The sequence below is a fragment of the Podarcis cretensis genome (genome assembly GCF_951804945.1).
Source record: "Podarcis cretensis genome assembly, chromosome: 9".
In the NCBI taxonomy this organism is placed as follows: domain Eukaryota; kingdom Metazoa; phylum Chordata; class Lepidosauria; order Squamata; family Lacertidae; genus Podarcis; species Podarcis cretensis.
Window position 1 is genome coordinate 1,246,204 of NC_137178.1, and position 25,309 is coordinate 1,271,512.

General features: G+C 50.6%; 1 protein-coding gene across 1 annotated transcript in view; it reads left to right on the forward strand.

Moving 5' to 3' along the window:
* Window positions 1–25,309, forward strand: part of EXOC6B (exocyst complex component 6B) — a 225,406-nt gene that overhangs the window by 148,356 nt on the left and 51,741 nt on the right. The window contains exon 19 of the mRNA XM_079990810.1: window positions 19,782–19,923. Coding sequence (XP_079846936.1) covers window positions 19,782–19,923 — 142 coding nt within the window. The remainder of the gene's footprint in view (window positions 1–19,781; window positions 19,924–25,309) is intronic.

Consider the following 25,309-nt stretch of genomic DNA (forward strand, 5'->3'; position numbering starts at 1 on the left):
ACACCCCTCCATCAAAGCAATAAAAACATAAAACTATGCAATAAAAGCCATATAGAAAAGGCTCAAGACAGAGATCAGTTAACTGTTGTGGAAAGAGGTCTTCTTAATTGTCTGCCTAGCCTTGGTGGAACAGACAACTTTTCTGCAGGCCTTGAGATATAGAAGCAGAAGGCACCTGAGGGATTTCTGTTGGCAGAGAGTTCCACCGGTGCCTCTGAATTCTCACAAGCAAGGCTCCCCTCCTCTGCAACTGCTGCTTGGAGCTCTTCTGCCTCTGACCTCAGGGCCGGGGTCCCCCATCCCCCAGATTGCTTCCCTTGTCCTTGGCCAGGCTGTCTGCGGAAGAGAAGCGGGTCCGTGACGCACCCAGGCAGTGCTTCCCTTCCTCCCTGCGAAGGAGGACGGTGCCAGCTGCTGCGTGGAGCCAGACTGCCCCCTCCCCCTGCCAGCCGGGTGGGTCTGTGTCTTCTGAAGCTTCCTGTCTTGACCTTCCCTCCCTAGGGGGATTCCTATGCCCACTCAGCCATGCCGGTGAGTATGCCCAGTGCGTTGCCCGTGTTCCGTGCCGCCCTGCTTGCCCCCTGTCTGTTAGAAGGTTCCTTGAACCAGCCGAGGCCTGCGGGCCCAGGAGGCGGCAGGGTGGGGGGCCAGAGGAGGCAGCCCTGCGCCTTTATCCTAGGAGTAAAAGAAGCACAGCTCCGGGCGCCAGATCCCTCCGGGGCAAGGCAGCCGCTACAGGCACTGCTCAAAAGGGTCATAACTGTTTAATGGTCCAGACATGGCCCAGGGCAGGTGGGTGGGGGGTGCAGGTGGTTCCCAAACGTCCCTGCGGTGCCCTCCTTTGGCCAGAGGGTGGCACTTGAGCTCAGACGTGCTCTGAGGCTCCATCCCCCAGTTTGTCCATTCCTGGTTCCTCTGCCCATAAGTCAAGGTGAGAGATCAGCAGGGCAAAGGCCACCCTGGGAGGATGCGGGAGCAGAGGGCAGGCTCTTACGCAGGGCACCGTGGAGCGGCGAAAGAGCTGGCAGGCTGCTTGGGCCAAACTCCACTAACTGCAGCAGACCGTCCTGTGCTCAAAGTGCCTTCTCCAGCCTCACCTTGAAATCCTTTGAGGAAGGACATTTCTCACCTTTCAAAGCTCATGTCTTGCAGTCCTTGGACTGCCCCAAAACGGGAATTTTCTCTGTAAGATTCAGCCTGGACCCCCTTAAGCTTTGCTCCCTGTCCTCTCCTCACAGGTCAGAGGACTTGCACGGAGGACAGCTTCTCCTCCGGCATAGAATCAGAGTATCGGAGAGCTGGAAGGGACCCCCAAAGGTCTGCTAGTCCAGCCCCCTGCAAGGCAGGAATCTCAACGAAAGCATCCACTGATCCAGCAGGAAGCGGATCTTGCTCTACAAGCCCCTGTGGAATCTGCAGGAAATGTGCACAAGCTCCCTGGGAATTCTGTTGTTTCCAACTTGGGGTGCAGAAGAGCCCAGACTCCCTTCTCCCCTCCCCCCTGGGAGCTGCTGCCCCCCCACCTCAGTGAAAGGCAGAAATGCAGCCTTCTGGTTCAATGAACGCTTCTAACAGCTTCCATCACTGCTTGTTTCACCTCTGGTAGAGAAGCTCATCCAAGTCTGTCCTGGCTGTCTCTCTCTCCCCCCCCCCCCCACTTCCAAGAGGTGTATTAACCCCACTTGTGCTCCACCGCTAGAGGCGTAGCTGCTTTGCCGTTTGAGTCTCTGGTGTGCAAGGATGGACACAGAGAAGCCGTTTTTCCACCGCTGGACTCATGTCCCAGGGAGCTCCGCCTTAAGTCCTTTTGGGCTCCAAACAGCCGCAGTCTCTGCCACCCACACCTGGGTAGCTCCACTTGGTTTTTTTTTTTTTTTTTAAATAATTTTTATTGCATTTTTCACAAAAAAGAACAAAAAAGCAAATTTTCACAAACATTACAAAAAGAAAAATTTTCACAAACATTACAAAAAAAAAGAAAACATAGACAAAAAAAAAAAGAAGAGAAAAAAGGAGATTTTAACATATAAAAACATAAAAAAATCCCTCACTTTCCAATTATAACCTTCAAAACCTTATTTTCCTTACTTCCACCCGCCTCCCGATCTTGTATTCTATGTAATAATTAGTTCAGCAAGCTCAATCTTTGTTCATTTTGATTCTTGATCCCTCCCTTTGTGCTCTTATTTAACTCAGTCACTAGAACCCCTTCTTTCCTTTTCAATGTCCTCAACATTCAACATGTTAATGTTGTCTGGGTAGCTCCACTTGGGTCACCCGAGGGAGGTGGTCCGGTGTCAGCAGGCGGGGTTAATTCCTGGTGCCCCACAGGCTTCTTGAAGGAGGGGGCTGGGCGGCAGCTGGGAAGGAGTTCTCCACACTTTTCCGCCAGCCTCCCGGCTCTTGTCCAGGATAAGCAGCTGTTTGCAGCCAGTGTGGATCGCAGGGAAGTCTGTGTGCCCTGTGGCCACTGAATCCAGGTGAAGAGCCGGGTGGCAGCAGCAGTGGAGCCTGCAGAGGTGGGTGCCCAGGGCTGGAGGGCTCCTTCCGCTGGACGTGGGACAAGTGACGTCACCCTGTGTCTGAGAGGGACTCGGCTTTCCCATCCAGCTGTGTGTCTTAACTACCACCGTTTTAAAAACGTAAATAGTCTCACGTTGCATTCTCTAGTTAGTTTCTACTAACTGAGCAAGCTGGGCACTAATCCAGTCAGCATGTTAGAAAGATTAGAGTGCACCCTTTGTCCGTTCCACATTCTGCTACCAAAGATGGTTCCAAATCAAGTTTCCTGATGCCTGCCCCAAAGGCTGCATTGGGCAGGAGATTTTGGGGTCCTTAGTGTGTCTCCATCACATTTGTGGAGAGGTAGGGATACCCCTAGGCTGCAGCATAGTTCCAATAATCTGCTACAGCATCATCCAAAGTCCTTCCTCAGATGCAAGGGGCATGTCTCTCTCCCTTCCTCCAGATGGCATTGACTGGGTGGTGGGTTACACCTGGGCAGGGCGGAAGGGTTCATTCCTGGGCTCTGCCTGCAAGAAGCCAGAGGACTTCATAGGAACAGAGAATTGTAGAGCTGGAAGGGACCCTGAGGGTCATGTAGTCCAGCCCCCCCCCCCTGCGATGCAGGGATCTCAACTAAAGCATCCAAGATAGATGGCCACCCAAGCTCTGCTTAAAAACCCCCAAAGAAGGAGAGTCCAGCACCTTCCAAGGGAGACCATTCCATTCTTAAACAGCTCTCACCACCAAAAAGTTCTTCCGAAGGTTTAGTCAGAGTCTCCTTTCCTGGTGAATCCATGGGCTTGAGTCCTGCGCTCTGGAGCGGCAGAATTGCTGTAGTTTCCCAGACAACTTTGCTCATTTGCCTCACTAAATCGCCCTCCTCTCAGAAATAAGCTGGTAGAAAGTTAAGTGTTCATTCATCAGACAAAATGAATATTGGGTGCTGTGAGTTTTGCAGTGCCCAAGCATCCAACCGTGCAACAACAGACCCTCCAGCCAAGTGAATAATAAAAATAAAAATAATAAAAATATTTTTATTTATACCCTGCCCTCCCCTGCCAGAGCCGGGCTCAGGGTGGCTAACACCAGTAAAATCACAGTAAAAACATAATAGGGGAAGAAAAGGGGGGGGGGACCAATTTAAAATGCAGCCTCATTTTAAAGTAGCTGATAAATCAAGACCATAAGGGGAGGGAAACATAAGGGTCAGACTGAGTCCAGACCAAAGGCCAGGTGGAACAGCTCTGTCTTGCAGGCCCTGCGGAAAGATGTCAAGTCCCGCAGGGCCCTAGTCTCTTGGGACAAAGCGTTCCACCAAGTTGGGGCCACAGCCGAAAAAGCCCTGGCTCTGGATGAGACCAATATAACCACCTTGCAACCTGGGACCTCCAAAGTGTTGTCATTTGTGGACCTTCAGGTCCTCCGCGGGGCATACCAGGAGAGGCAGTCCCATAGGTGGGTCCTAGGCCGCATAGGGCTTTAAAGGAAAAAACCTTGCCAAGGTCTGTGGCTGCCACTGTTGCATCACGAGAAACAGCCAAAGAAATGGAAGCGCATAAGGACAGGTTGTCCCAGGATGTGCAGCCAGGCGGTGGCCCCTTGGGTGGAGATGAGTGAGCTTTGCTGCGTGCAAACAAGTTGTGGCGCTCAGGCAGTTTTTGGTATGGATTGGTCATTGCATAAGATGTGTTTGCAGCAGCCTCCCCCAGGCTGCTTGTGTGTGTGCGCGCACGCCCATCGGCTGTAAGTTGAGGATTATTATTATTAGTTGCATTTACATTCCACGTTTTCCTCCAAGAAGCTCACGGTGGCATACGTGGTTCTCTCCCCTCCTCATTTAAACCCCACAACAACCCTGTGAGGTAGGTTAGGCTGAGAGGCAGTGGCTGGCCCCAAGGTCACACCCAGTGAGCTTCATAGCCAAGGGGGGATTTGAACCCAAGAACTAGTCTGACACTGTTGCTTGAAGCAGGGATCTTTACTGTGACTTGGAGGATTATTATTATTAATAATAATAATAATAATAATAATAATATTTATACCCCACCTATCTGGCTGGGTTTCCCCAGCCACTCTGGGCGGCTTCCAACAAAATATTTAAAATACATTAAAACATCAGTCATTAAAAACTTCCCTAAACCGGGCTGCCTTCAGGTGTCTTATAAAAGTCAGATAGTTGTTTATTTCCTTGACATCTGATGGGAGGGCGTTCCACCTCACTTCTCACAGGGAGGGAACCGCCAGAAGGCCCTCAGAGCTGGACCTCAGTGTCTGGGCTGAACAATGGGGGTGGAGATGCTCCTTCAGGTATACTGGAACGAGGCTGTTTAGGGCTTTAAAGGTCAACACCAACACTTTGAATTGTGGTCAGAAACGAACTGGGAGTCAATGTAGGTATTTCAAGACTGGTATTATGTAGTCTCGGCGGCCGCTCCCAGTCACCAGTCTGGCTGCCGCATTCTGGGTTAATTGCAGTTTGCGGGTCACCTTCAAAGGTAGCCCCACGTAGAGTGCATTGCAGTCGTCCAAGTGGGAGATAACCAGAGCATGCACCACTCTGGCGAGACAGTCCACGGGCAGGAGACATTCAGTTTGGACCAGGCCGGCTATCCGACTCCTTCAGCATAGACCACTGTGCCTTCACTCTGTCTTGCTTCACCCAGGTTGTTGTACGATGCAGCGCCAAGCTCAAGGCTCACAGGGTCGTCTCATTTCAGAGCCAAGCAGCAAATCTTGCTTCAGGAAGGATGGACATCTTGTGCGGAGAGGGTTTCCATATAGGGAAGCATCTGCCAACCGTGTCTGGTTGGGATCTCCTGCGACTGCACACACGTGTGCGCATTCTTTGTGCTGCTTGTGCATGCCCCGTGCATGGGCAGGGGAACCAGCTGCAACTCTCTGGCCTCTGTAGACAACACGGCGTGTTGGGAAGAGGCAACTAATAGAACGGAAGTTCCAGGCCACTGAGAGTGTGTGTGTCTGTGTGTGTGAGAGAGATCGCTATCTGCGTTGAATCAGCCTCCTCCTACCAAGATGGCAGCTGCTTTGTATTTCATGGAAAATCTGCCCAACGGAAAGAATGTTGTTTCGAAAACAAGTCCCGGAGAAAGGAAAAGCCACACAAGAGCTGCCCGAGAAGGTGTTGTCATGCTGTGCCAGCCAGGGACCAGGGAGCCTGGGTTCTCCCTGGGTGGCGCTTGACGTCTGTCTTCGGAGTGCATCGCCTGCCCTCGTCTCTGCACACTTACACCCTGGGAGGTTTTCCTCTTTCCAAGTTCATAGGGGACAGCCAGCTTTTTACAGAAGCTTTGTAAAAAGTTTGGTGAAATACAAGTCTTGCCCACAAGGAAATTTGCCTTCAGTTTTCAAGTCTACCCCTTGAATAGACTTCTTTGCACTGTGGCATCACAACGTCACCCAAGCAACTCAAAGTTGCAGCCCAACTCCTTTTTGGATGCAGGAAGCCCAGAGGTAGAAGATCCTCAGCTGGAGGCAGCATAGAACCATAGAATGGCAGAGATAAAAGGGGACCCCCAGGGGCCATATAGTCCAGCCCCCTGCAAGGCAGGAATCTCAGCTAAATCATCCCTGACAGGTGGCCACCCAACCTCTGCTTAAATGCCTCCAAGGAAGCAGCGCCCACCATCTCCAAGGGAGTTCGTTTCACTGGAAGCCACAGGAGGGAAGAGTTGTTCTTGAACTCAGGACCTGCTTGCAGGCTTCCCGTTGGTGCATCTGGTAGCTCGCTGTGAGAACAGGATGCTGAACTAGACGGGCCTTGGGCCCGATCCAAAGGCTCTTCTTATGTTCTAATCCCCTGCTACAGTCCCCCAAAATGTGTTGCTAAAAACTCATTTTAAAATTGGGTATCCGATATTGCTTCAGGTTCGTTGGAGAGATGCTCCCATCTTAATCTGGAATGCAGATTCCATGATGGGAATAGATAAATTGGGCTGCGTTTCCCCAATTCAGGGGCTTCATCATCTCTGCAGAAACTGTTTCTCTTTCTGGAGAAGCTCTGAGGCTTTTCCAGGCAGGATCCAGTGATGGGACGCGAAATAGCAGCCGGTCCGTGGGCTCATCGCCTTCTCTGAGCACAAAGGGTGAGCGTGGGACATTCATCAGGAATGAGAGGCAGCAAATTTAAAGCAGACAAACGGAAATGCTTGGTTTCGGCGCAGCACATGTTTGACCTGTGGCTCTCCTGCTACAAGCCGAACAGAAGCCAAAGGCTTAGCAGGATCCTCGAAATGAGGACCAGGCAGACTCGTGAATACCTTTAAAAGGCTTGCAAAGAAAAGGCCACAAACCTGTTTTTCACAAGGTAAGGAAGTCATTAATTGACACACGGACAGTTCTGCACTGGGCTGCCTCAACCCTTCTGAAAAACACAGCCTCAGCAAACTGCGTTTATTCCTAGTTAAAGGCAGAGGCTCTATCTTGCAGTTAGTCCTCCGAGCTGCATGTGTCAGAATGAACATGCCATGACTTTTTCAATGGACTAAATGGTCACGGACCTGGCCTGTGGAATGGCCCTCCTGCAGCAAGACACGGATGGAGTTGGGGGGCAGAACAGGAATGGGGCTCAGTTCACCTTCTTGTGCTTGAGGCTCCTGTGGAACATTTGGCCTGAACTAAGCATTTTGCCCTCGTGAAGGGTTCCTGGCAAAGACAAGTTGTCCTTAGGCCTACCTAGAAATCTTAGCTGAGGAATTATATGAGTTTTAATCAGCTGATCAAAGCTCCATCAGAAGAAAGCATTCTTCCTCTGTTTTGAGTTGGTGCCTGCATTTCCTCTTTTGTGAGAGTGATGAAAGAGAATAGCTCTCCTAAGATGGTGCCTGCCACAGGTGGCTTTGATAAGGATTCTTTTAAAGAAAAATTAAAAATATTGTTGCCCTCACCAGGGTTTCTATAGGCATTAAGAAACAAGTAATGTTGGATCGACTGAAAGGTTTCCAGTGGCTTAACCTTGCTGATGAATTGCTTGAGGGTTGCAACTGGGTCCGACTCCTTCACCCTGAGGGCTGTTGCTCTGTGGGCACAGCAGCCCAGGTTTGGCGCCTGGCAGCTTCCCCAGGTAGGGATGAGGGAGACCCTTTCCTGCCCAAATGACCCTGGAGAGCCCTTAGATTTGGTCTAAGGCACCTGCTTCCCCCAGCCAGTCCCTCTTCTAGGTGACTTTGTCGGCTGTTGCTAGATTGCTCTTCTGGCCACATGCCTCCAGGAGCCAAGCGCGGCATGTTTGCCTGAGCAGCGTTTTTGGCATCCGCCTGGCAGAAAAGTTGCCCTTGGCTCGGCTGAGGAGAGTCCGTGCCTAACCACATATTTATACTCTCCTGAGTCATGCTTCAAGAGTAGCCGTGAGGCTGCGGCTGGGATCTCTGGCAGACCAGGGCGTTGCCCACCTTTGCCCTGGCTAGACAAAAGGCCTCTCCTTGGGTTTCTCTCACGTAGCTGTGCTGTGCCTCTGAGAAGTTATTAATGGTTGATGTTGTATTGTGCTTCTTAATATTTTGTTGTGAGAGTGGCTGAGGCAACCCGGTCAGATGGAAGCAGGATATATAAATTTCACCATCATCTTAGACAAAGCGAACAGTGCCTGGCCTGCTGTTCTCTGTTTTATGCTTGAAGCCTCTCCACGAAAGATGTGGGCAATCTCTCTTTTAGCACAAAGAAGCCCATGTAATAGGGACATCACTGAGCTGGAGTCAGGATTTGGCCCAGGCCACCCACTGTTGAAAACTGAGCTGAGTCTTGGCCTCCCAATCCGGCGGACATGCTCCGGGGCACCACATTGGCACCAGATTCATGACAGCAGATGTTGTGGTGTGTGGAAGAGCCCCCTCCTTGGTATGGAGTGGCAGGGTTGGGCGTTTCTGCCATTTAAATAGCCATTAGAGATACTAGCACTTGGCTATCTGTTTTATTTACTGTTTATTTGTACCCTGCCCCCTCTCTGAAGGCACTCAGGGTGGCACATGTCCCCCTGGCAATATGGAAGCATGGAATTGTAGAGTTGGAAGGGAGTCCAAGGGTCATTGAGTCCAAACCCCTTCAGTGCAGGAATCTCAGCTGAAGCTCCATCACAGATGACCATCCCACCTTGGCTTAAAAACCTCCAAGGAAGGTCCATCACCTCCCGAAGGAGACTGCTCCACTGTCAAACAGCTCTTGCTCTCAGAAAATTCTTCCCAGTGTTCAGTCAGAATTTCCTTTCTACAGCTATAACGCTACTAATTGCTGTATCTCCATTGTAGTTACAGCTACTCTTAATTCTTTCCATGCTTCGTTTTTGAGTCATTTCCCCAAAGTGATTTAGCAATACAAACATCAACAACAGAGACAATATAGCAACAATTTTCAATCCAGCGCAGATGCAGCCTGGAATAAAAATCTCCACTTAAAAGGCGGGTCTTCAGTCGGTGTTGGAAAGATGGTGCCTGTCTGGTGTGCAGCAGGAGGCAGTTCCAAAGCGCCAGTGCTCCCATTCTGAAAGGCTTCTTCCTGCCTGTGGTTTGTGCAGAATGGATTTCCTGGTGTGGTGGTTTCTGCAGGGAGGAATCTCCTTCAGAGGGAGAGATGTTGGGTCATGGAGTGATCAGCCACAAGGTATCAGGCGACAGCAGGTATTTTGGGGACAGTTGCGGCTGTTTTATAGAATCATAGAATTGCAGAGTTGGAAGGGACCCCAAAGGGCATCCAGTCCAACCCCTGCAATGCAGGAATCACAGCTGAAGAATCCCCGGCAGATAGCCACCCAACTTCTGCTTTAAAATCTCCAGGGAAGAAGAGTCCACCACCTAAGGGAGTCTGTTTCACTGTCAAGCAGGGACCAGCCCCAGGGACACCCAGGAGGTTCCTCTCCTTTTTGGACTTAAGGGTACAGAGAATTTTTAAAAATGCAGACTTTATGAACCCACAGTGGCAGCGATGCACCTTGAACTGTGAAGATTCCGCCCTTCAGAATGCATGTGTAGCCAACACCATCCATGTGCCTGTATTGTGTTGGGTGCTGAGTGCTGTGGGGCTTTGGAATTGAGGTGTGTTAACAAGAGAGTCTTGTAACTTGCTTCTCATGGGGCATTTTTGGGCAGAGAAGCTGATGTGGCTCTTGCAGAGGGAGAGAGAATAATTGTCTTCACTCAGTTGCACATGTGGGAATTGGAAAAGTGCCCTGTTCTAAGCATGGATCCAATAAGAGGCCCAATCCATTGGGATCTCCTCCTCCTGCACACAGTGGGTCTTACGCAGAATCCACTCCTGACTGGGGGCTGCGGAGGTCCCAGCAAATTGGCAGCTTCTGTTTCTGACCACAATGACCCCCTTGTGGTGAGCCTTGTGCTGTGTAAACAAGGACTCCAATTTACTGGCTGAAAATGTCATCCTCTTCCTCTCAGTGAATTCCAAACCCAAGTAAACTCTGTCTGTATAGTTTAGCGCCTGCCGTCCGTCTCCTCCTGTGTCCAAGTCTTTTCCACACACTGGCCTCAGCGTTGGCCACTTGCGATTGTTTCCCATGGACCCAGATCAAATGCCGAGTTGGGCACAGTCTCCAATCGAAAAGAACCTATTAATTTCCAGTTGACTTTGTGAAGTCACTCGCTTCTTTGAAATCCTACGCTTGCCACGTCTAGTGCAAGGAGACACCAGCTCTTGCTCAAAAAGCAGCTAATCTTTTTCCTTCCCGCCCCCGTCACAATGTAAACAAAAATTGGGGGGCAAATTCAAGTAAAATAACCTGCAAAGGTCAGCTGCCTTCTATCCTAAGTGGATGTGACCTCCATGGAAGGGAAAATTCAGGAATGACTACTGCGCTGGGCATTGGGGTAGCTGGGCAAATTTCCTGCCCTTTTTGAGGGGCTTAAGATTCTGCCATGGCCAGCATTTGGACACTGGAATAAGAGCTCCCACCAACCCCAAGAACCTGGGACATGATGTTGTGCCAGGGGGCCTTTAAAAGCCATGTAAAGGTAAAGGTACCCCTGACCATTAGGTCCAGTCGCAGACGACTCTGGGGTTGTGGCGCTCATCTCGCTCTGTAAGCTGAGGGAGCCGGCGTTTGTCCGCAGACAGTTTTTTCCGGGTCATGTGGCCAGCATGACTAAGCCGCTTCTCGCGAACCAGAGCAGCACACGGAAACGCCGTTTACCTTCCCGCCAGAGCGGTACCTATTTATCTACTTGCACTTTGAGGTGCTTTCAAATTGCTAGGTGGGCAGGAGCAGGGACCGAGCAATGGGAGCTCACCTCGTCGCAGGGATTCGAACCGCCGACCTTCTGAGGTTCCATTCAACACCTTAGTAGGTGCTCCTTGGGGAAAGTGTTTTCTCCATGGATGTGTAACAAAGCCCCTGGCCAGCAGGACATCTTGTGGCAGAGAATTCCATATATTAATTCCAAACTCTGTCTGCCCTCATCCTAGCACCAGTCAGCTGCACTGGGGGATGCTGAGTTCCCGAAGGAGAGAAGTAGGGAACAAACAAACCTTTCTTCGCTCTTTCTTCTCCATTCATATTTTCAAAACCACTAATGTTTTTCTTCTCCACCTGTACCAGGAGTGACTTAACTTGTGGGAGCCCTGTAGATGTTGGTGGGCTCCAGATCCTATCAGCCCCAGGTCGCATGTCCCGTAATCGAGGGTCATCGAGGGATTCCTGCATTTCAGGGGGTTGGAGTGGACGACCGCTGTAGTCCCTTCCAACTCTACAATTCCATGATTCTGTGATCAATGAATGATGAGATTTGCAGTCCAGCAACACGTGTAGGACCTCCACAGCTTAGCAATGCTATGATAGCTGGTCTCTTTGTTTTGAATCACTTTCCTAGGAATCCCCAAGACAGAACACGTTTTTCTTCCTTGCCATTTAGCATGAGCACAGGTTCTTTCGCGATTAGCAACCTGTTAGTTTAGATCCCTTGAACGAGTTCATGGTATGTTTTCCCCAACATACATCACCTTAAACTTACTATTTGAACCGCGTTACTTGCAGTTTTGTTGCCTATTCCCCCTAGCTGCAGAATAAGGAGGCCATGTTATCTCCACTTGGAGTGCTTTTGGTGGGAGGAGGGAGCATTCTTGGGAACCTACTCCAGCCTTTCCCAACCTGGTGCCCCCCCCCCCAGTGTTTTGGACCTCCCTCAGCCCTGCTCCTTCTTACCTGCTAACCAGCACAGATCCATGGGCTACTTTTCCTTGAGTGGCCCAGCCTGCAGCTTCCCCATGTTGCAGGAGTGCCCCCCCCAGCCCAGGCTCCACCCCTCCTTCTACATGTCTGCAAGGAGTCCTGCTCTCTCCTTGCAGAACAGCCAGATGTGGTTTCCTGGAGGATCTCGGCTCCCTCCCTCCTTCCCTCCCTCTTGCAGTGAGGTAGGTAGCAGCCAACGTGACCCTGATTGTGGACTGGAATTAATGGATGTTTGTTTTAACAGCCTTTGAGTTTCAGTAGCTCCTAATGAGGCCTTTGATAGCGAGGTTCCCTAATTAACAAGGCAGCCTTTCAGCTCTGCCCCTAATCCTCTAATTGTTAACACATTTCCTTGATTTGAGTGTGTTTTCTTGTCACCACCAAAAAAACGTGTTGCGGGGATGGCCGGCTTTCAGGGCTTTCAGCTCTGGCCTTCTTTGCGGAGGTGATTACTCCTCCTCTGGGAGCCCGAGGGCTTGCTCCATTGCCCAGGGTCTGAAACACAAATGGAATTAGGTGATTTCATGCCTAGTTTTCCGAAGCAGATGGGAGTCCTCCCAGAGCGTGTGCTCTGCAGCCGTCCAAGCAGCCTCACTTGACTTTGGCCTCAGAAGAGAGTAATTTCTGCCTTCCTGGCCTCTGTGTTTGCCCTGCCCACCTCCAGGCATGTTGGGCACGCCAGTCTCGCCATCCCTTTTCACCCTCCTGTGGGCAGTGGCTATATCATGCCCAGCACCAGATTTCTAAAGCATCAGCCTCTCTGAAGCTGAGCCGTTCCGCATCCGGTCAGTGCCCAGATGGGAGACAACCTGGGAATCCAGAGTTCTGTGGAGGAGAGGTAGGAACCTAATAAGAGCCTGGCCAGTGACCCGTCTGGTCTAGCATCCTGTTCTCACAGTGGCTGGCCAGGTGCCTCTCCTGGAAAATCCGCAAACAGGATTCAAGCGCAAGAGCAATCACTACTTGGCTGCAGGCAGCGACAGTTAGGAGATGCACTTTCAAGGGTTGTGGTTCCTGCCCCCCTTGAATAAATGGGCCATGCAAAAGAGGAGCGGCAGCTGCAAAGGACTTCCTGGGGTCACCCTAGTAAAAGGCACCTGGTCATTGGCAGGTGAGAGATCACCTTCAGAGAGGTCCTGGGTCAGTTGCAGATGCCCCTGGATTGCAGGGTGAAGGTTCCTGGTTCAATCCCTGGCAGCACCCCCAGTTAAAAAGGGGGGGGGTAGGTAGCATCAGGAGACCACTGCCACTCAGAGTGGGAAATTGTTAGACTGGGTGGGCAAAGTGCCTGAAAATTCACCATCATTCAGCTTCCTCTATTAAACGCTTGTCTCGTTTTCCCAGCAAAGTCCGGTGCCACCGAGGTGTCTGGCTTTATTTGGCACTGAACCAGGCTGAAGCCAGAGAACGCCGTCCACAGACTCCAAGGTGTTGGCAGTGCAGCATCTCAGAAGCCCTTGCTGCCATTTTTCACCCTGGTCCAGCTAGTTAGGTTTTCTGTGTTTTCAAAAATCTTGGATAAACAGTTGATGTAGTCTGAAGGTTTTCCAGGGAGCTTCCTTGAATGCAGGGGTTTTGCTCTTCCAGTTGCTGCGGCCATCCTTGGGCATGTTGGCCAAGGCAAGGTTTCAAAGTGCGCCATGTTTGTTTTTTGGGCGGCTGATGCCTTGTGAAATGATGAGCAGTTCTGGAGCTTCAGAAGGCTTATTGACTGGAAAGGCGCCTGCCCTGCCGAGCAGGGGAGCAAGGTTTGCCTTTGGTTCCCAAAGTGGGGGGTACCTCCCTCTGGGGAGGGCAGTGGGATTCCTTAGGGGGGCACTGGAGGTGTCAATGGCTGCTGTCACTGGATCAAGTTTATCATTTTTGTTGAATTAATCAAATAGTTTTAATTGGATTTTGAACAAATGTGCAATTAATTGTGACTGTTTTGAATTTCTTGTATTATTGTCTTCCTTAGTGGGCTGTGCAAACTGCTATTTGCTTTCTAAAGGGTAGGTTAGGGGGTGAATTTATGGAACCAAGGTTGCAATGGCTTGAAAAAAAGTTTGGGAACCACCGGCTTGGAGTGACTTTCCAGCCATGCAAGTGAGCTGGATGTCGGGAGAAATGAAACACTGTCCAGTCCCTGGTGGTCTCAGGAGGGAGTCCTTAGCTATGATTTCTGCATTGCAGGGGGTTGGACTGGATGACCCTTGGGGTCCCTTCCAACTTGGCAATTCCGTGATTCTGTGAGTCCCCACAAAGGCAGTTGTCAATGGAGAATGCAAAGTAGGATTGTGAATGAAGAAGGAAAACTGTTGCTTCAAGTTTGAGCCATGGCTTCTGCTTGGATCGTTCACCCCTGGGGCTTCACAGTGGCCCCCTTGACCACGCTTGACCCTTGACTGCACAGCTCAGTCTCCTGTGTTCTTCCTCGGACAGGCCGCTTGCTGCCTGCCCTCCTTATTCTGGCCCTGGAAATGGGAGTTGGTACAGGAGCGCTGGCGTAGGCCAAGAGCAGTCGGCCAGGAATGTTATCCTGTCATTCTGTGAAATAGCTTTGCCCTTCTCGCTTCTCTTTGCCTGCGAGAAATGGAATGTAGCAGCACTTTGAGGAACGGAGCCTGCTGGAATAAGGGCCTGAGTGATGGACGAGGTGGTGCCTCTTCTTCGTGGGTCTTCCTCCCCCCACCCCGCGTGCTGAGCCCAAGGGCGCTGTGCTTCCAAAGCTTTGAGGTGAGTAATAGGCCCACGTGGATGTTTGCAAAGCATAGAAAGCAGAGACATGGTGGAACATTTGGCCGGCTGTGGATCCTGCCAGAAAGCTAAGCAAGGTCCCAAACGCAGAAGCTCATAAAACACTCCACGCACTGCAAGAAATGCTGGCCCACCAGCCTGATTTTTCACAGTGATTTGTGCTCAGGGTGCCAGAAACCACAACTGGGGCGGGTATGTCATCCTTCTGTCAACGTTCCCCCACCTCCTTCTCAGCGTCAGAAGCAGAAATGTGCTGCCTCTTTCAAGGCACCGGTTGCACAGCCGTTGAGATGCATAAGAGGACAACGAAAGACTCCTGTGAGGGCAGGGACAGTCCTGGGGTATTTCCGTATCCAGCTGTGTCCCTGCGGGTGGGCACAACCCTCTCCCGTAGGGACTTGGGCAGGAGTTGGGGTGGATAGGATGCAGCCTCTGAACCTGGAGGTTGTTAATGTCGACCATACCCACTGTAGCTGTTCAGAGCCTTCTCCTCCATGGATTAGAGCAGCCGCCTCCACGTCCTGTGGCAGCAGATTCCGTGAATTTACTGCACGCTTTGTGAAGACCTTTCATTTGCCTGTCCTGTCAATCAGTTTGACAAGTCTAGCCTTTAAGAATGTAGGGTGATAAGATTGGAATTTCCTGACCCCCACTCTAACCCAGATTCTTCCAAATATATATGTATTATTGTTCCAATGATGCCCATGCCAGCTACCTTCCAGTCCTCTGCTAATGAGGCTTATGCTAATGAGGCTGATTTAAGCTAATAGTCTGTCAGATTCACATGGGAGATTTTTTTAACGCTCTTGGACTAATTCCATCAAGCCCCAGTAACCTGGTGGCTTCTGTAATTTGTTGTAAAACATCAGCTTTTGATGCACTTCTTCAGATATGCTACCAGAAAACAGGGATTCGGGGGGCCCTGCCATTTTCTCCACCAGCTTTTCCTCTGTTAACCGTGAAGGCTGCCCATTCCTTAGCTCTTCTACAGTCTCCGTGCCACCCCCCTTTCTTGTCTCCAGAAGCACTGTCCTCCCTTCTGCCAGACTCCTGCCTTCGTACACAGCAAAAAAAGTATTGCTCCTAGTCAAGAGTTATTTAGCGTCAGCTCCTGTTTTGCAGGGGTGGACTGGATGACCCTTGGGGTCCCTCCGAAATCCATACTTCTGTGATTTGTTAAGTGTTGTGGTCCGGGAGAAAGCGTTTGATAAGGAAAACGGAGTCTGTGAACAGATTTGAAGCACAGGAGAGAATAAGCCGGTGTCGTTGACATGAGTTGCGGGGTCACCAGATTCCTCTCCCCCTCCAAAGATCCCAAAGCTCATAAGAAGTCAGGGGGGGCTATTGTGGTGGCCTCCAGATTGGACTCCGCTCCCTCCAGCCTCACCTAGTAGGGGCCATTTGGGGAGAATTGGAGTCCAGCCGCCCCACAACCTTCCCTCTTAGCGTGTCTTTTATTGGCCTGGGTCTGACATGGAGCTCCTGCCCACCCCAAAAGGTTTCTTTTCCCATATTGATCTCCAAGCCTGTCCGGTCCTGTTCTGAATTGGAACGGCAGGGGACTTTTGGGATTACTCGGTTCACGTACAGTCTCCTTTCGCTGAAAGAGAATAAAGAGTCGTTTTCCTTTTTTGCTTTCCAAACAACTTGCTTCATACCGTTCTTGGGCTTTCTCGGATGAGATGCTATTATGCGTCTTCAGAATAAACTGTTCATTTTACCTGGCAAAGAGGTGGGGGAAGGGGTGTTCCTCCAAAACGCCGTCGAAAGTAGCAAGGATAATTAAAGGTGGTTGTTCTCTTCCCGCAAGGCGTCATTAGCATTAAGAATAAACTTCAAAGCGTTGGATTCTGGCATTCCGTAGCAACAAGATCAGAAGAGTTTTGTGGCCCTTTTGAGAGGCTAGCTGCCATATTGTGGCCTCCAAGCCTCGCCCATCAGATGCCGGAAATGCCTGCTTCTTTCAAGGATAACCATCTCAGGGGTTGTAAATGCACCAGGCTGTGTGTATTTTGCAGCCTGCTTATCTGATATGGACAAGCCAGCTTCACAGTGGGCACAAATCAGCTCCTGCTCCTGTCAGCGTTCCCTTCATTTGAGGGTTATTTCTAATGTTTCAGGAAACAGCAAGCAGCCATTCCAGTTGATGGATCTCTCTGGCACCTGGCTGCCAGGTACCTCTGGAGCCTTGGGTTCCTTAACCCAGGCTAAGCAGCAACTTCCACCACCTTCTTTGGAAGGTTGCATTGGGGACGGGGACGGGGGGGGGGGGGGCTGGAGCTTCCACCACTGAAAAACAGAGGTTAAAAGGGTGAGAGACACCGTTTTCATCCTCCTGGTGGATGTCCAACAGGGACAGATAAATGTCTTCTGCTTGTTTTTTAAACTCATTGAGATGCCTACTACTTACTTTTGTTGTTGTTGTTGTTTCCACTGAATGCTTGTTATTTAAAAGAGTCCCAAGGCCAAAATATAGCATAAGATGCAGTAATAGAGTAAAAAGGTAAAGGGACCCCTGATCGTTAGGTCCAGTTGTGGCCGACTCTGGGGTTGCGGCGCTCATCTCGCTTTAGTGGCCGAGGGAGCCGGCGTACAGCTTCCGGGTCATGTGGCCAGCATGACTAAGCCGCTTCTGGCAAACCAGAGCAGCGCACGGAAACACCGTTTACCTTCCTGTCTGAGTGGTACCTATTTATCTACTTGCACTTTGACGTGCTTTTGAACTGCTAAGTGGGCAGGAGCAGGGACCGAGCAACGGGAGCTCACCCCGTTGCGGGGATTCGAACCGCCAACCTTCTGATCGGCAAGTCCTAGGCTCTGTGGTTTAACCCACAGCACCACCCACGTCCCTCTAGTAATAGAGTATGTGGTGATTAAAACTTTCTCTGGCTTTCTCTGATCTGAAGTGTCCACCCAGAGGAGTGGGAAACGATGCCTTATGAGGAACGGCTAAGGGAGCTGGGCATGTTTAGCCTGGAGAAGAGGAGGTTAAGGGGTGATATGATAGCCATGTTCAAATATATAAAAGGATGTCACATAGAGGAGGGAGAAAGGTTGTTTTCTGCTGCTCCAGAGAAGCGGACACGGAGCAATGGTTCCAAACTACAAGAAAGAAGATTCCACCTAAACATTAGGAAGAACTTCCTGACAGTAAGAGCTGTTTGACAGTGGAATTTGCTGCCAAGGAGTGTGGTGGAGTCTCCTTCTTTGGAGGTCTTTAAGCAGAGGCTTGACAACCATATGTCAGGAGTGCTCTGATGGTGTTTCCTGCTTGGCAGGGGGTTGGACTCGATGGCCCTTGTGGTCTCTTCCAACCCTATGATTCTATGATTCTATGATTCTCTTATTTAATATTAAAGAAAGTGAAGGCCTCTTGCGCTGCTCCCTTGCAGAGTGAAGGGAAAGCTGTTGAGATGACCAGCGCAGGGAGCTGCTTCCAGCTTCAGAGCCTGAGAAATCTCAAGGGTCTTTCCAGGCAGGGACCAGAAACTCAGGGAGGCTGTGTGCTCTTCCTTTCCCAAAAGACATCGCATCTCAGGAATGTGGCAGCCTGTCTCCTGCTCAGCGGTGTGTGTGTAGAGGTCAGGGTGCATCTTTTCCCATTCAGACTCTAGCTGTGGATGCATGTGATCTGCTGCTCTTGAAAACGCAGCCAAAGTGAGCAGCCTCGCCAGCTTTGCACATCTTCCTTTGGGCATTTCCCCTCCAGTGTCTCTCTTTGCATGGGTTTCTAAGGGGATAATTACGGTACCTCTTCCTTCGTGTTATTTCCCCCCAGGCTTCACAATTAATTAATTCCCCATGGCTTAGAGGATTGATGGATAGGGCAGGGAGAATTCAGACACTCGCAAGTGGACGGTGCCCAGGGCCTCCCAAGCCACTTTGTGGGTAGCTGCCGAAATATTGCTGTCAACTCGGGGGGCTGCCAGGCTTCAGTGGCAGCTCTTACCAGAATGTACCTGGAAGTGGAATGGAGCAGTGAATCTTGCAGGGCCAAACATAAGTGCTAGCTATTCCATCTTTCTTTCTTTCTTTTTTAAAGGCAGCAGACTTCCCACGCTTTTGCTCCGTTTCTCTCTAAATTTTCAGCAATTTTAAATGTTTCTTAAAGCTTACTATTAGGCTCCCTTCCCTGCTTTGAATGGGAGGTGTCATTTCTATAGCAAGCTACATTAATGAAAGCCAAAAGTAGTTATGGAATTTGCAGGGCACAGGTTCCTTCCTGACAAGAGTTAACTGCAACAGCATCATGGGAAATGTAAAGGTAAAGGTACCCCTGCCCGTACGGGCCAGTCTTGACAGACTCTGGGGTTGTGCGCCCATCTCACTTAAGAGGCCAGGGGCCAGCGCTGTCCGGAGACACTTCCGGGTCACGTGGCCAGCGTGACATCGCTGCTCTGGCGAGCCAGAGCCGCACACGGAAACGCCGTTTACCTTCCCGCTGGTACGCGGTCCCTATTTATCTACTTGCACCCGGAGGTGCTTTCGAACTGCTAGGTTGGCAGGCGCTGGGACCGAGCAGTGGGAGCACACCCCGCCGCAGGGATTTGAACCGCCGACCTTTCGATCCGCAAGCCCTAGGCGCTGAGGCTTTAACCCACAGCGCCACCTGCGTCCCATGGGAAATGTAGTCTGCAGTGAAAAGACCCGAACAAACCATGGTGACCTTTCCAATGAAATTCGAACGCTTGAGAAACCTTAAACATTGATACGAAATTTGCAAGTTGATTTTGATTTAATATTGGCATTCTGCTTTTCCAGTAACAAATGTTGCTCTCAGGATGGCTCCTATTAACACCATTTGCATTGAAAAGTCAGCAAACATCGTGATTGCTATAATAATGATAATATCAGAAACACAGTAGCATTTAAATAAAGCAGGGAAAAAGCGAATCGTTTGGTCAATTAATACAATTCAATACAAGCTCATACTGATTCCCAGTTTGGGAATCTCACTTTGATCCCATCACCCTCTGGGCTGGTTTACACAATCATCTTATGTGTATGATAAAGCATTTCCTATTCTGTATCATGCCAGGGTTTTATGCAGGACAGGAAAGAAACCCTTCCTGTGTCCTCAGGCTTGGCGAGAAAACACTTTTTGTAACTTGTTTTGACCCTGTCTTGTGTCAAGGAACTGAATCTGCCTTGGCTGAAGCTGCCAGCGATTGCAGGTCATCAAGGCCAGGCCAGGTCGGGGCTAATGCCCCTGACGAGTCTCTCCCAGAACTGGTTGGGAAAGGCTTGTGTGGTTCTGTGCGCACCCTCCTTGTCTCTTCCTCCTTCCCCCCGTTTGGAGATCTCGCCCTCTTGCGGCAGCCCTTCTGACGTTCTTCCCCGTTTTGCTTTCCAGGGCAAGGTGGCTCAGACGGCCTGCATGTCTGCCTGCAAGCACTTGGCCACTTCGCTGACCCAGCTGCTCTTGGAAGCCGAAGTCCGGCAGCTCTCGCTGGGGGCCTTGCAGCAGTTCAACCTGGACGTGGCAGAGTGTGAACGTAAGGCTTCTTCCGTGTGCCGGGGGGGGGGGGGCTGGGGGACGTGTGCCAGGAGATGGACAGGAGGGCTGGGTTTTGCTACAGGAGCGCCCAAGGCAGGCTCAGGCCATGCTATGTGGTAATAATAATAATAATAATAATAATAATAATAATAATAATAATATTTATTATTTATACCCCGCCCGTCTGCCTGGGTTTCCCCAGCCACTGGGTGGCTTCCAACAAAGTATTTAAAATACAATAAAACATCCCCATTCCTTCCCTTCACCCCAGGGACTGGCCCGGCCCTCTCCCTTGTCCTTCTGAGGCTGCTGCTCCCCGTGGCCCAGTGGGAGAGTGCCTGCCTTGCAAGCAGAATGTCCTGGGCTCAGTCCCCAAAGGCATTTCCCGGCAGGGCTGGGAGGCTCCAGCCTCAAATCCTGGAGACTTGCTGCTGCCAGTCAGTGATGACAGCACTCAGCAAGATGGACCAATGGTCTGACTCTGTATAAGGCCACTTCCTAGGTTCCCTTGCTCTTTCCCATGTGCTGACCTGAGTGGGTTCCCAGCCTTTCTTGCCCCTGACGGGGCTTTTCCATCTGCCCCTACAGTCAGGGTGGCCCATCCTGTCTCGGGTGGCCGTTCTCACTCTTGGCTGCAACAGAATTCCATTAATCTCAGCGGGGATTTTCTCCCCTTTACAACCTTTTTTTGTGTTTTGTGTTGTTGTTGTTTAGTCGTTTAGTCGTGTCCACCTCTTTGTGACCCCCTGGACCAGAGCACGACAGGCACTCCTGTCTTCCACTGCCTCCCGCAGTTTGGTCAAACTCATGTTGGTAGCTTCGAGAACACTGTCCCACCATCTCGTCCTCTGTTGTACCCTTCTCCTGGTGCCCTCCATCTTTGCCAACATCAGGGTCTTTTCCAGGGAGTCTTCTCTTCTCATGAGGCGGCCAAAGTCTTGGAGCCTCAGCTTCAGGATCTGTCCTTCCAGGGAGCACTCAGGGCTGATTTCCTTCAGAATGGATGCGTTTGATCTTCTTGCAGTCCATGGGACTCTCAAGAGTCTCCTCCAGCCCCAGAATTCAAAAGCACCCATTCTTTGGCGATCAGCCTTCTTTATGGTCCAGCTCTCACTTCCATACATCACTACTGGGAAAACCAGAGCTTTGACTATACAGACCTTTGTCGGCAAGGTGATGTCTCTGCTTTTTCAGATGCTTTCTAGGTTTGTCCTTGCTGTGTTTTGTATTTTTCTGTGGGGTCTCAGTCGCCTGCAGTGAAATGCAAGCAGCACCTAAGAAGCCTGCTATTCCAAATCCCAGGTCTCCAGCCTGCAAAAGTGGTGGAACCAGTCAGTCTGAAGTCTGTTCTGCAAAGGGAGCAGGGGAATCCCAGCCCATTGGATTGATAGTGGTGTTTCCACGCCACTTTCCTTTCAAATGAAGCAGCTTACAAACAATAAATAACCAGAACGGAACAGAACATCACAAGTACAGCATCAGTCATACAATTAACAAATCAGCAGTAAAGCAGCTGCAGTCTGTAGACTGCTATTAACAAGTTTGCTGCTTTGCTTCTTTGGCTCCAGGTTGCACCCACAGCTGCTGGAGATGGGGGAGATTCCTGCCTGGATCCTGGGGAACTGCTCCCGGCCAGTGGGTAGGCAGTGCCAAGCTAGATGAGTGGATTTAAGGCCTTGACCTGTTCCTGGAGGGTGCCAGCCTGCGTGGTCGGGGCAGCTGACCCTCTCCCTCCAGGCCCCAAATGCCCTTTGGGCTGAGGAGAAGGAGGCTCCCGCTCTCTCCTTCCTGCCCGTCAGTTTCAGACTCTCTGAGAGAAGCAAATGCCGGCAGAAGGCTTTGCAGGCTCACTGCCCGCAAAACCCCTTCATTTCCTGGTGATCTTTGCTGACAGCATGACTGATAAGTCTCCTCCCGAGGGTCGCTGCTGATTTCCATGAGCGGGAAGGACTTTCCATGGTCCGTAGCTCATCTTGCCCTTGCCCAGCCTTTGCTACTCACTTCCCTGTGCTAGACATCAAAATTAGACACTTGTTGAAGAATAAAAATGGGGAGCGGTGAGTGATCTAGGGCCCAGTATACCGGGAAGTGTCCCCATTCATTCCATCAAGGTTTGTGCCCTGAAAGGGGAACAAATGAAAAACAATTTCCACCTCCCTTTCTTCCTTTCCTCACCTCCCCCCCCCATTTTTCTTTATTGAATTTTTTTTTTTTTTTATAAATATTTATTGAGATTTTTTAGTTACAAAATGCAAAAATAGTAAACAATATAGCATGGATCATAACACATTTTTCAGAACTTCTTTGGACTCCCTCACGTCTCCCACTCCCACTTACATCATTATAAATTTTTTTCCAGCAATTTATCATCTTATTTATATTCTTGAATCTTGTTCCGTTAACTTAATCTAATCTCCAAAAATTTTATGTTTCCCTCAATCTCACTTATCATCAAGTTCAGATCTAATTCAATGGTAGGCAATTATTTATGATCTAGCATCCTTCTTAGCATTCAACCAAATTACAATACTTTTGTAAATAAATCTTGAATTTCTTCCAGTCTTCTTCAACCCTCTCTTCTCCCAGGTCTCGAATTCTGCCAGTCATCTCGGCCATCTTTATTGAATTAGTGTGATTTTTATTGTACCTTATGTGGAAAACTTTCAGTGAATATTGATTACGAAAAGAGGGAGAAGAAGGGAGGCTTTTTCTGCCCTGGAGGAGCTGGGAGCTTGCAAGAGGCTGGGGTGGATGAGAGAGGAGCCCTGAGGAAATAAGCCACGGAGGAGGAAGCAAAGCCCCAGTGCACAGCTTGCTTCAAGTCTTGACCGTAAGAAGGAGACAGGCAGAGAGCTCCACTGGTCAGGCCCAGTTCCCCAGCCGCTGCTCTTCATTTCCTGGGCGTCTCTCCGCAGGTGCTAACAGAGAGCCCCCTTCATGGATGAAAAGCCCATTCAGAATAAATTGCGGCACTTTGTGGGGAGACATTAGCGCAGATTGGAGTGTTCTCGGAGGCCCTGTCTCTGGCTTGTCTGGGGCTAGAGCCTCCTGCATTCCTACCTTGGGGATTTGCGGAGCAATTTCTGTGTCCTGTCTGAACGTAGCCGTGGAAGGAGGGGAGCCTCCCCATCCCTCACAACCTGAAGAGCAGCCGCCTAGCCAAGGCGTTTCCATAATGGCCCCTTTCTTCTGTGCAACAATGTCCTCCTCCTCCTCCTCCTCCTCCAGATCTGCTCCAAACTCTTTCGTTTCCCCTCCCAGTGATTACCTGCAGCTGTTGAGTAAAGTGCAGGCAGTCTCCCTGCTTGGAAAGATCTTGGCAGGAGTTTGGGGAAGGCGCACAGAGTCCAAGTGTTGCTCTCGAAGGTCAGGCGAGGTGACGGGGCGGCTGGGCCTGCCAGGCCCCTTCCTTTTCCATGGCTGGCCAGAGGTGCCTCTCACCTCTGCTCTGAAGCTGGCAGGCAGGAGGGCGCAACTGGATGGGTGAGGGAGGGAGGCAGAGAGAGGCACAGAGAGCTGGACATTCCCAAACTTAGTTGCTTTCCAAGCTGCAAGCAGTAGTCAGACTACACACCCTTTTGGTTTTCAGAATGCAGTTTCCGTCCATAAAAGTGCACACACACAAAATAACAAATGTTAAATAATAATAATAATAATAATAATAATAATAATAATTTAAAAAAATAATTTATTTATTTATACCCTGCCCATCTGGCTGAGTTTCCCCAGCCACTCTGGGCAGCTCCCCATCAAGTGTTAAAAACAATACAGCATTAATATTAAAAACTTCCCTAAGCAGGGCTGCCTTCAGATGTCTTTTAAAAATAGGATAGTGTCAGGGAACTGCCATCAATGCCAGAGGGAGAGAGCAAGCTCCAGAGGGATTCCAGAGAGCATCCCGGGATGGGGAGAGGCAGCCCATCTTCTGGGGAAGGGAATCAGCGTAGCACCAGTGGAGGAGGGGGCAGATGGGGGAATCGGAGAGAAGGCTCCAGGACTCTTCACCGGAGACCAGCGGGGAGAGTAAGGGTCCTCCGCTGCCCACACCCTCCTTGCGCAGAAGGCTTTCGCGCAGGGAGAGTAGGAGGAGACTAGGCGTCAAAGAGCTTCTTTGCTGGAAGAAGTTTAAGAAACGCCCACTGACGGATTCTGCCAGCGATTGAGACAGCCACGGGTGAGTGGCTGTCCGGACAGAAAAGGTTCACTCAGGCAACCCAGCCAGGTGTTGGCACCGGCTTACGCACGAGCAACCACTAGAACCATTACAGATGGCTGCTTATTTCCTTCACATCTGAAGGGAGGGCGTTCCACAGGGCGGGCCCACTACCGAGAAGCCCTCTGTCTGCATATAAAACGTACAACTCAGAGAAAACGTTCATTGGAAAAAATGTGGGTTTTGTGGGAAGAGTGTGCACAAAAGTCATACAGTTTACACGCAGGTGTGGCGGCGTGTACATGTGCTCTTTTGGAAAGTCCTCCCAAAAAATGGGCTGGGAAGGGCCAGCGAGTGAGCAATGGTGAAAGGCTCCCGGAATGGGCTTGGGCTGGTTCTTCCGGGTCTAGCAGGCGCTTGCAAGGCATACGGTCCTTTGCTCTTCTAAGTGACTGACCTCTTTGTTCCCGTTGATAAGGTTGAGGGAGGGAGGGCGAGTTCTCGTGCTCTTCCAGTTGTGGTGGGGGCAGTCAGAAGATGAACCCACCCAGGAGGTGGCAGTATCCCAGATGGATTAAGGCTGCCCTCTGTGCTTCCGGGAGAATGAGAATTTGCAGAGGGTATATTTTCCCCCTTTTCAGTGTGTAAAGTACAGGGACCTCTCTGTATATGTCTTGTTTCTGTTGTACAGCCAACGAAAGGAAAAAACGTCCATTGCATATAATCAACCCATGTGGGTCTTTCTCCTTCTCTCCCCTCTCCCACCCCAGCTCTTCAGCTGTCTTGGGCTCTCTTTAGTTCTTCTCCTTTGTCCAAGGCTTAGCAGTTCCTATTCCTCCGTCCTGCTGCCTTTGGGAGGGTGCTTTGGGAAAGAGGTTAGAGTCCCCCTGTAACCCGCCCAGGGTGGGTGGCCCCTGCTTGCAGGCCTCGCGGAGACATCACTTCTTTGGCCTGAACACAGATCTCCCAACCCTCTCGGCTGCCCCAGGGCTTTGTACCGGGGCCAGCTCCATTCTCAGTCCATGTTCTGCTCGAGGGGGCCATGCTGTAGGGGGCTTGCTCTCTCGCTCCCGCTCGCTCCCACCCCCCTCTCGCCTTGCTGACATGGCACAGGGATCCAATGGTTTCCTGGGCAATCTCCCGCTGGGCCGTTGGGCTGCTCTGTGCTAATTGTCCTGACACCTGACTGAGGGGGCTCAATGGAAGAACTGGCTGTGCCCTCCTGGGCCGG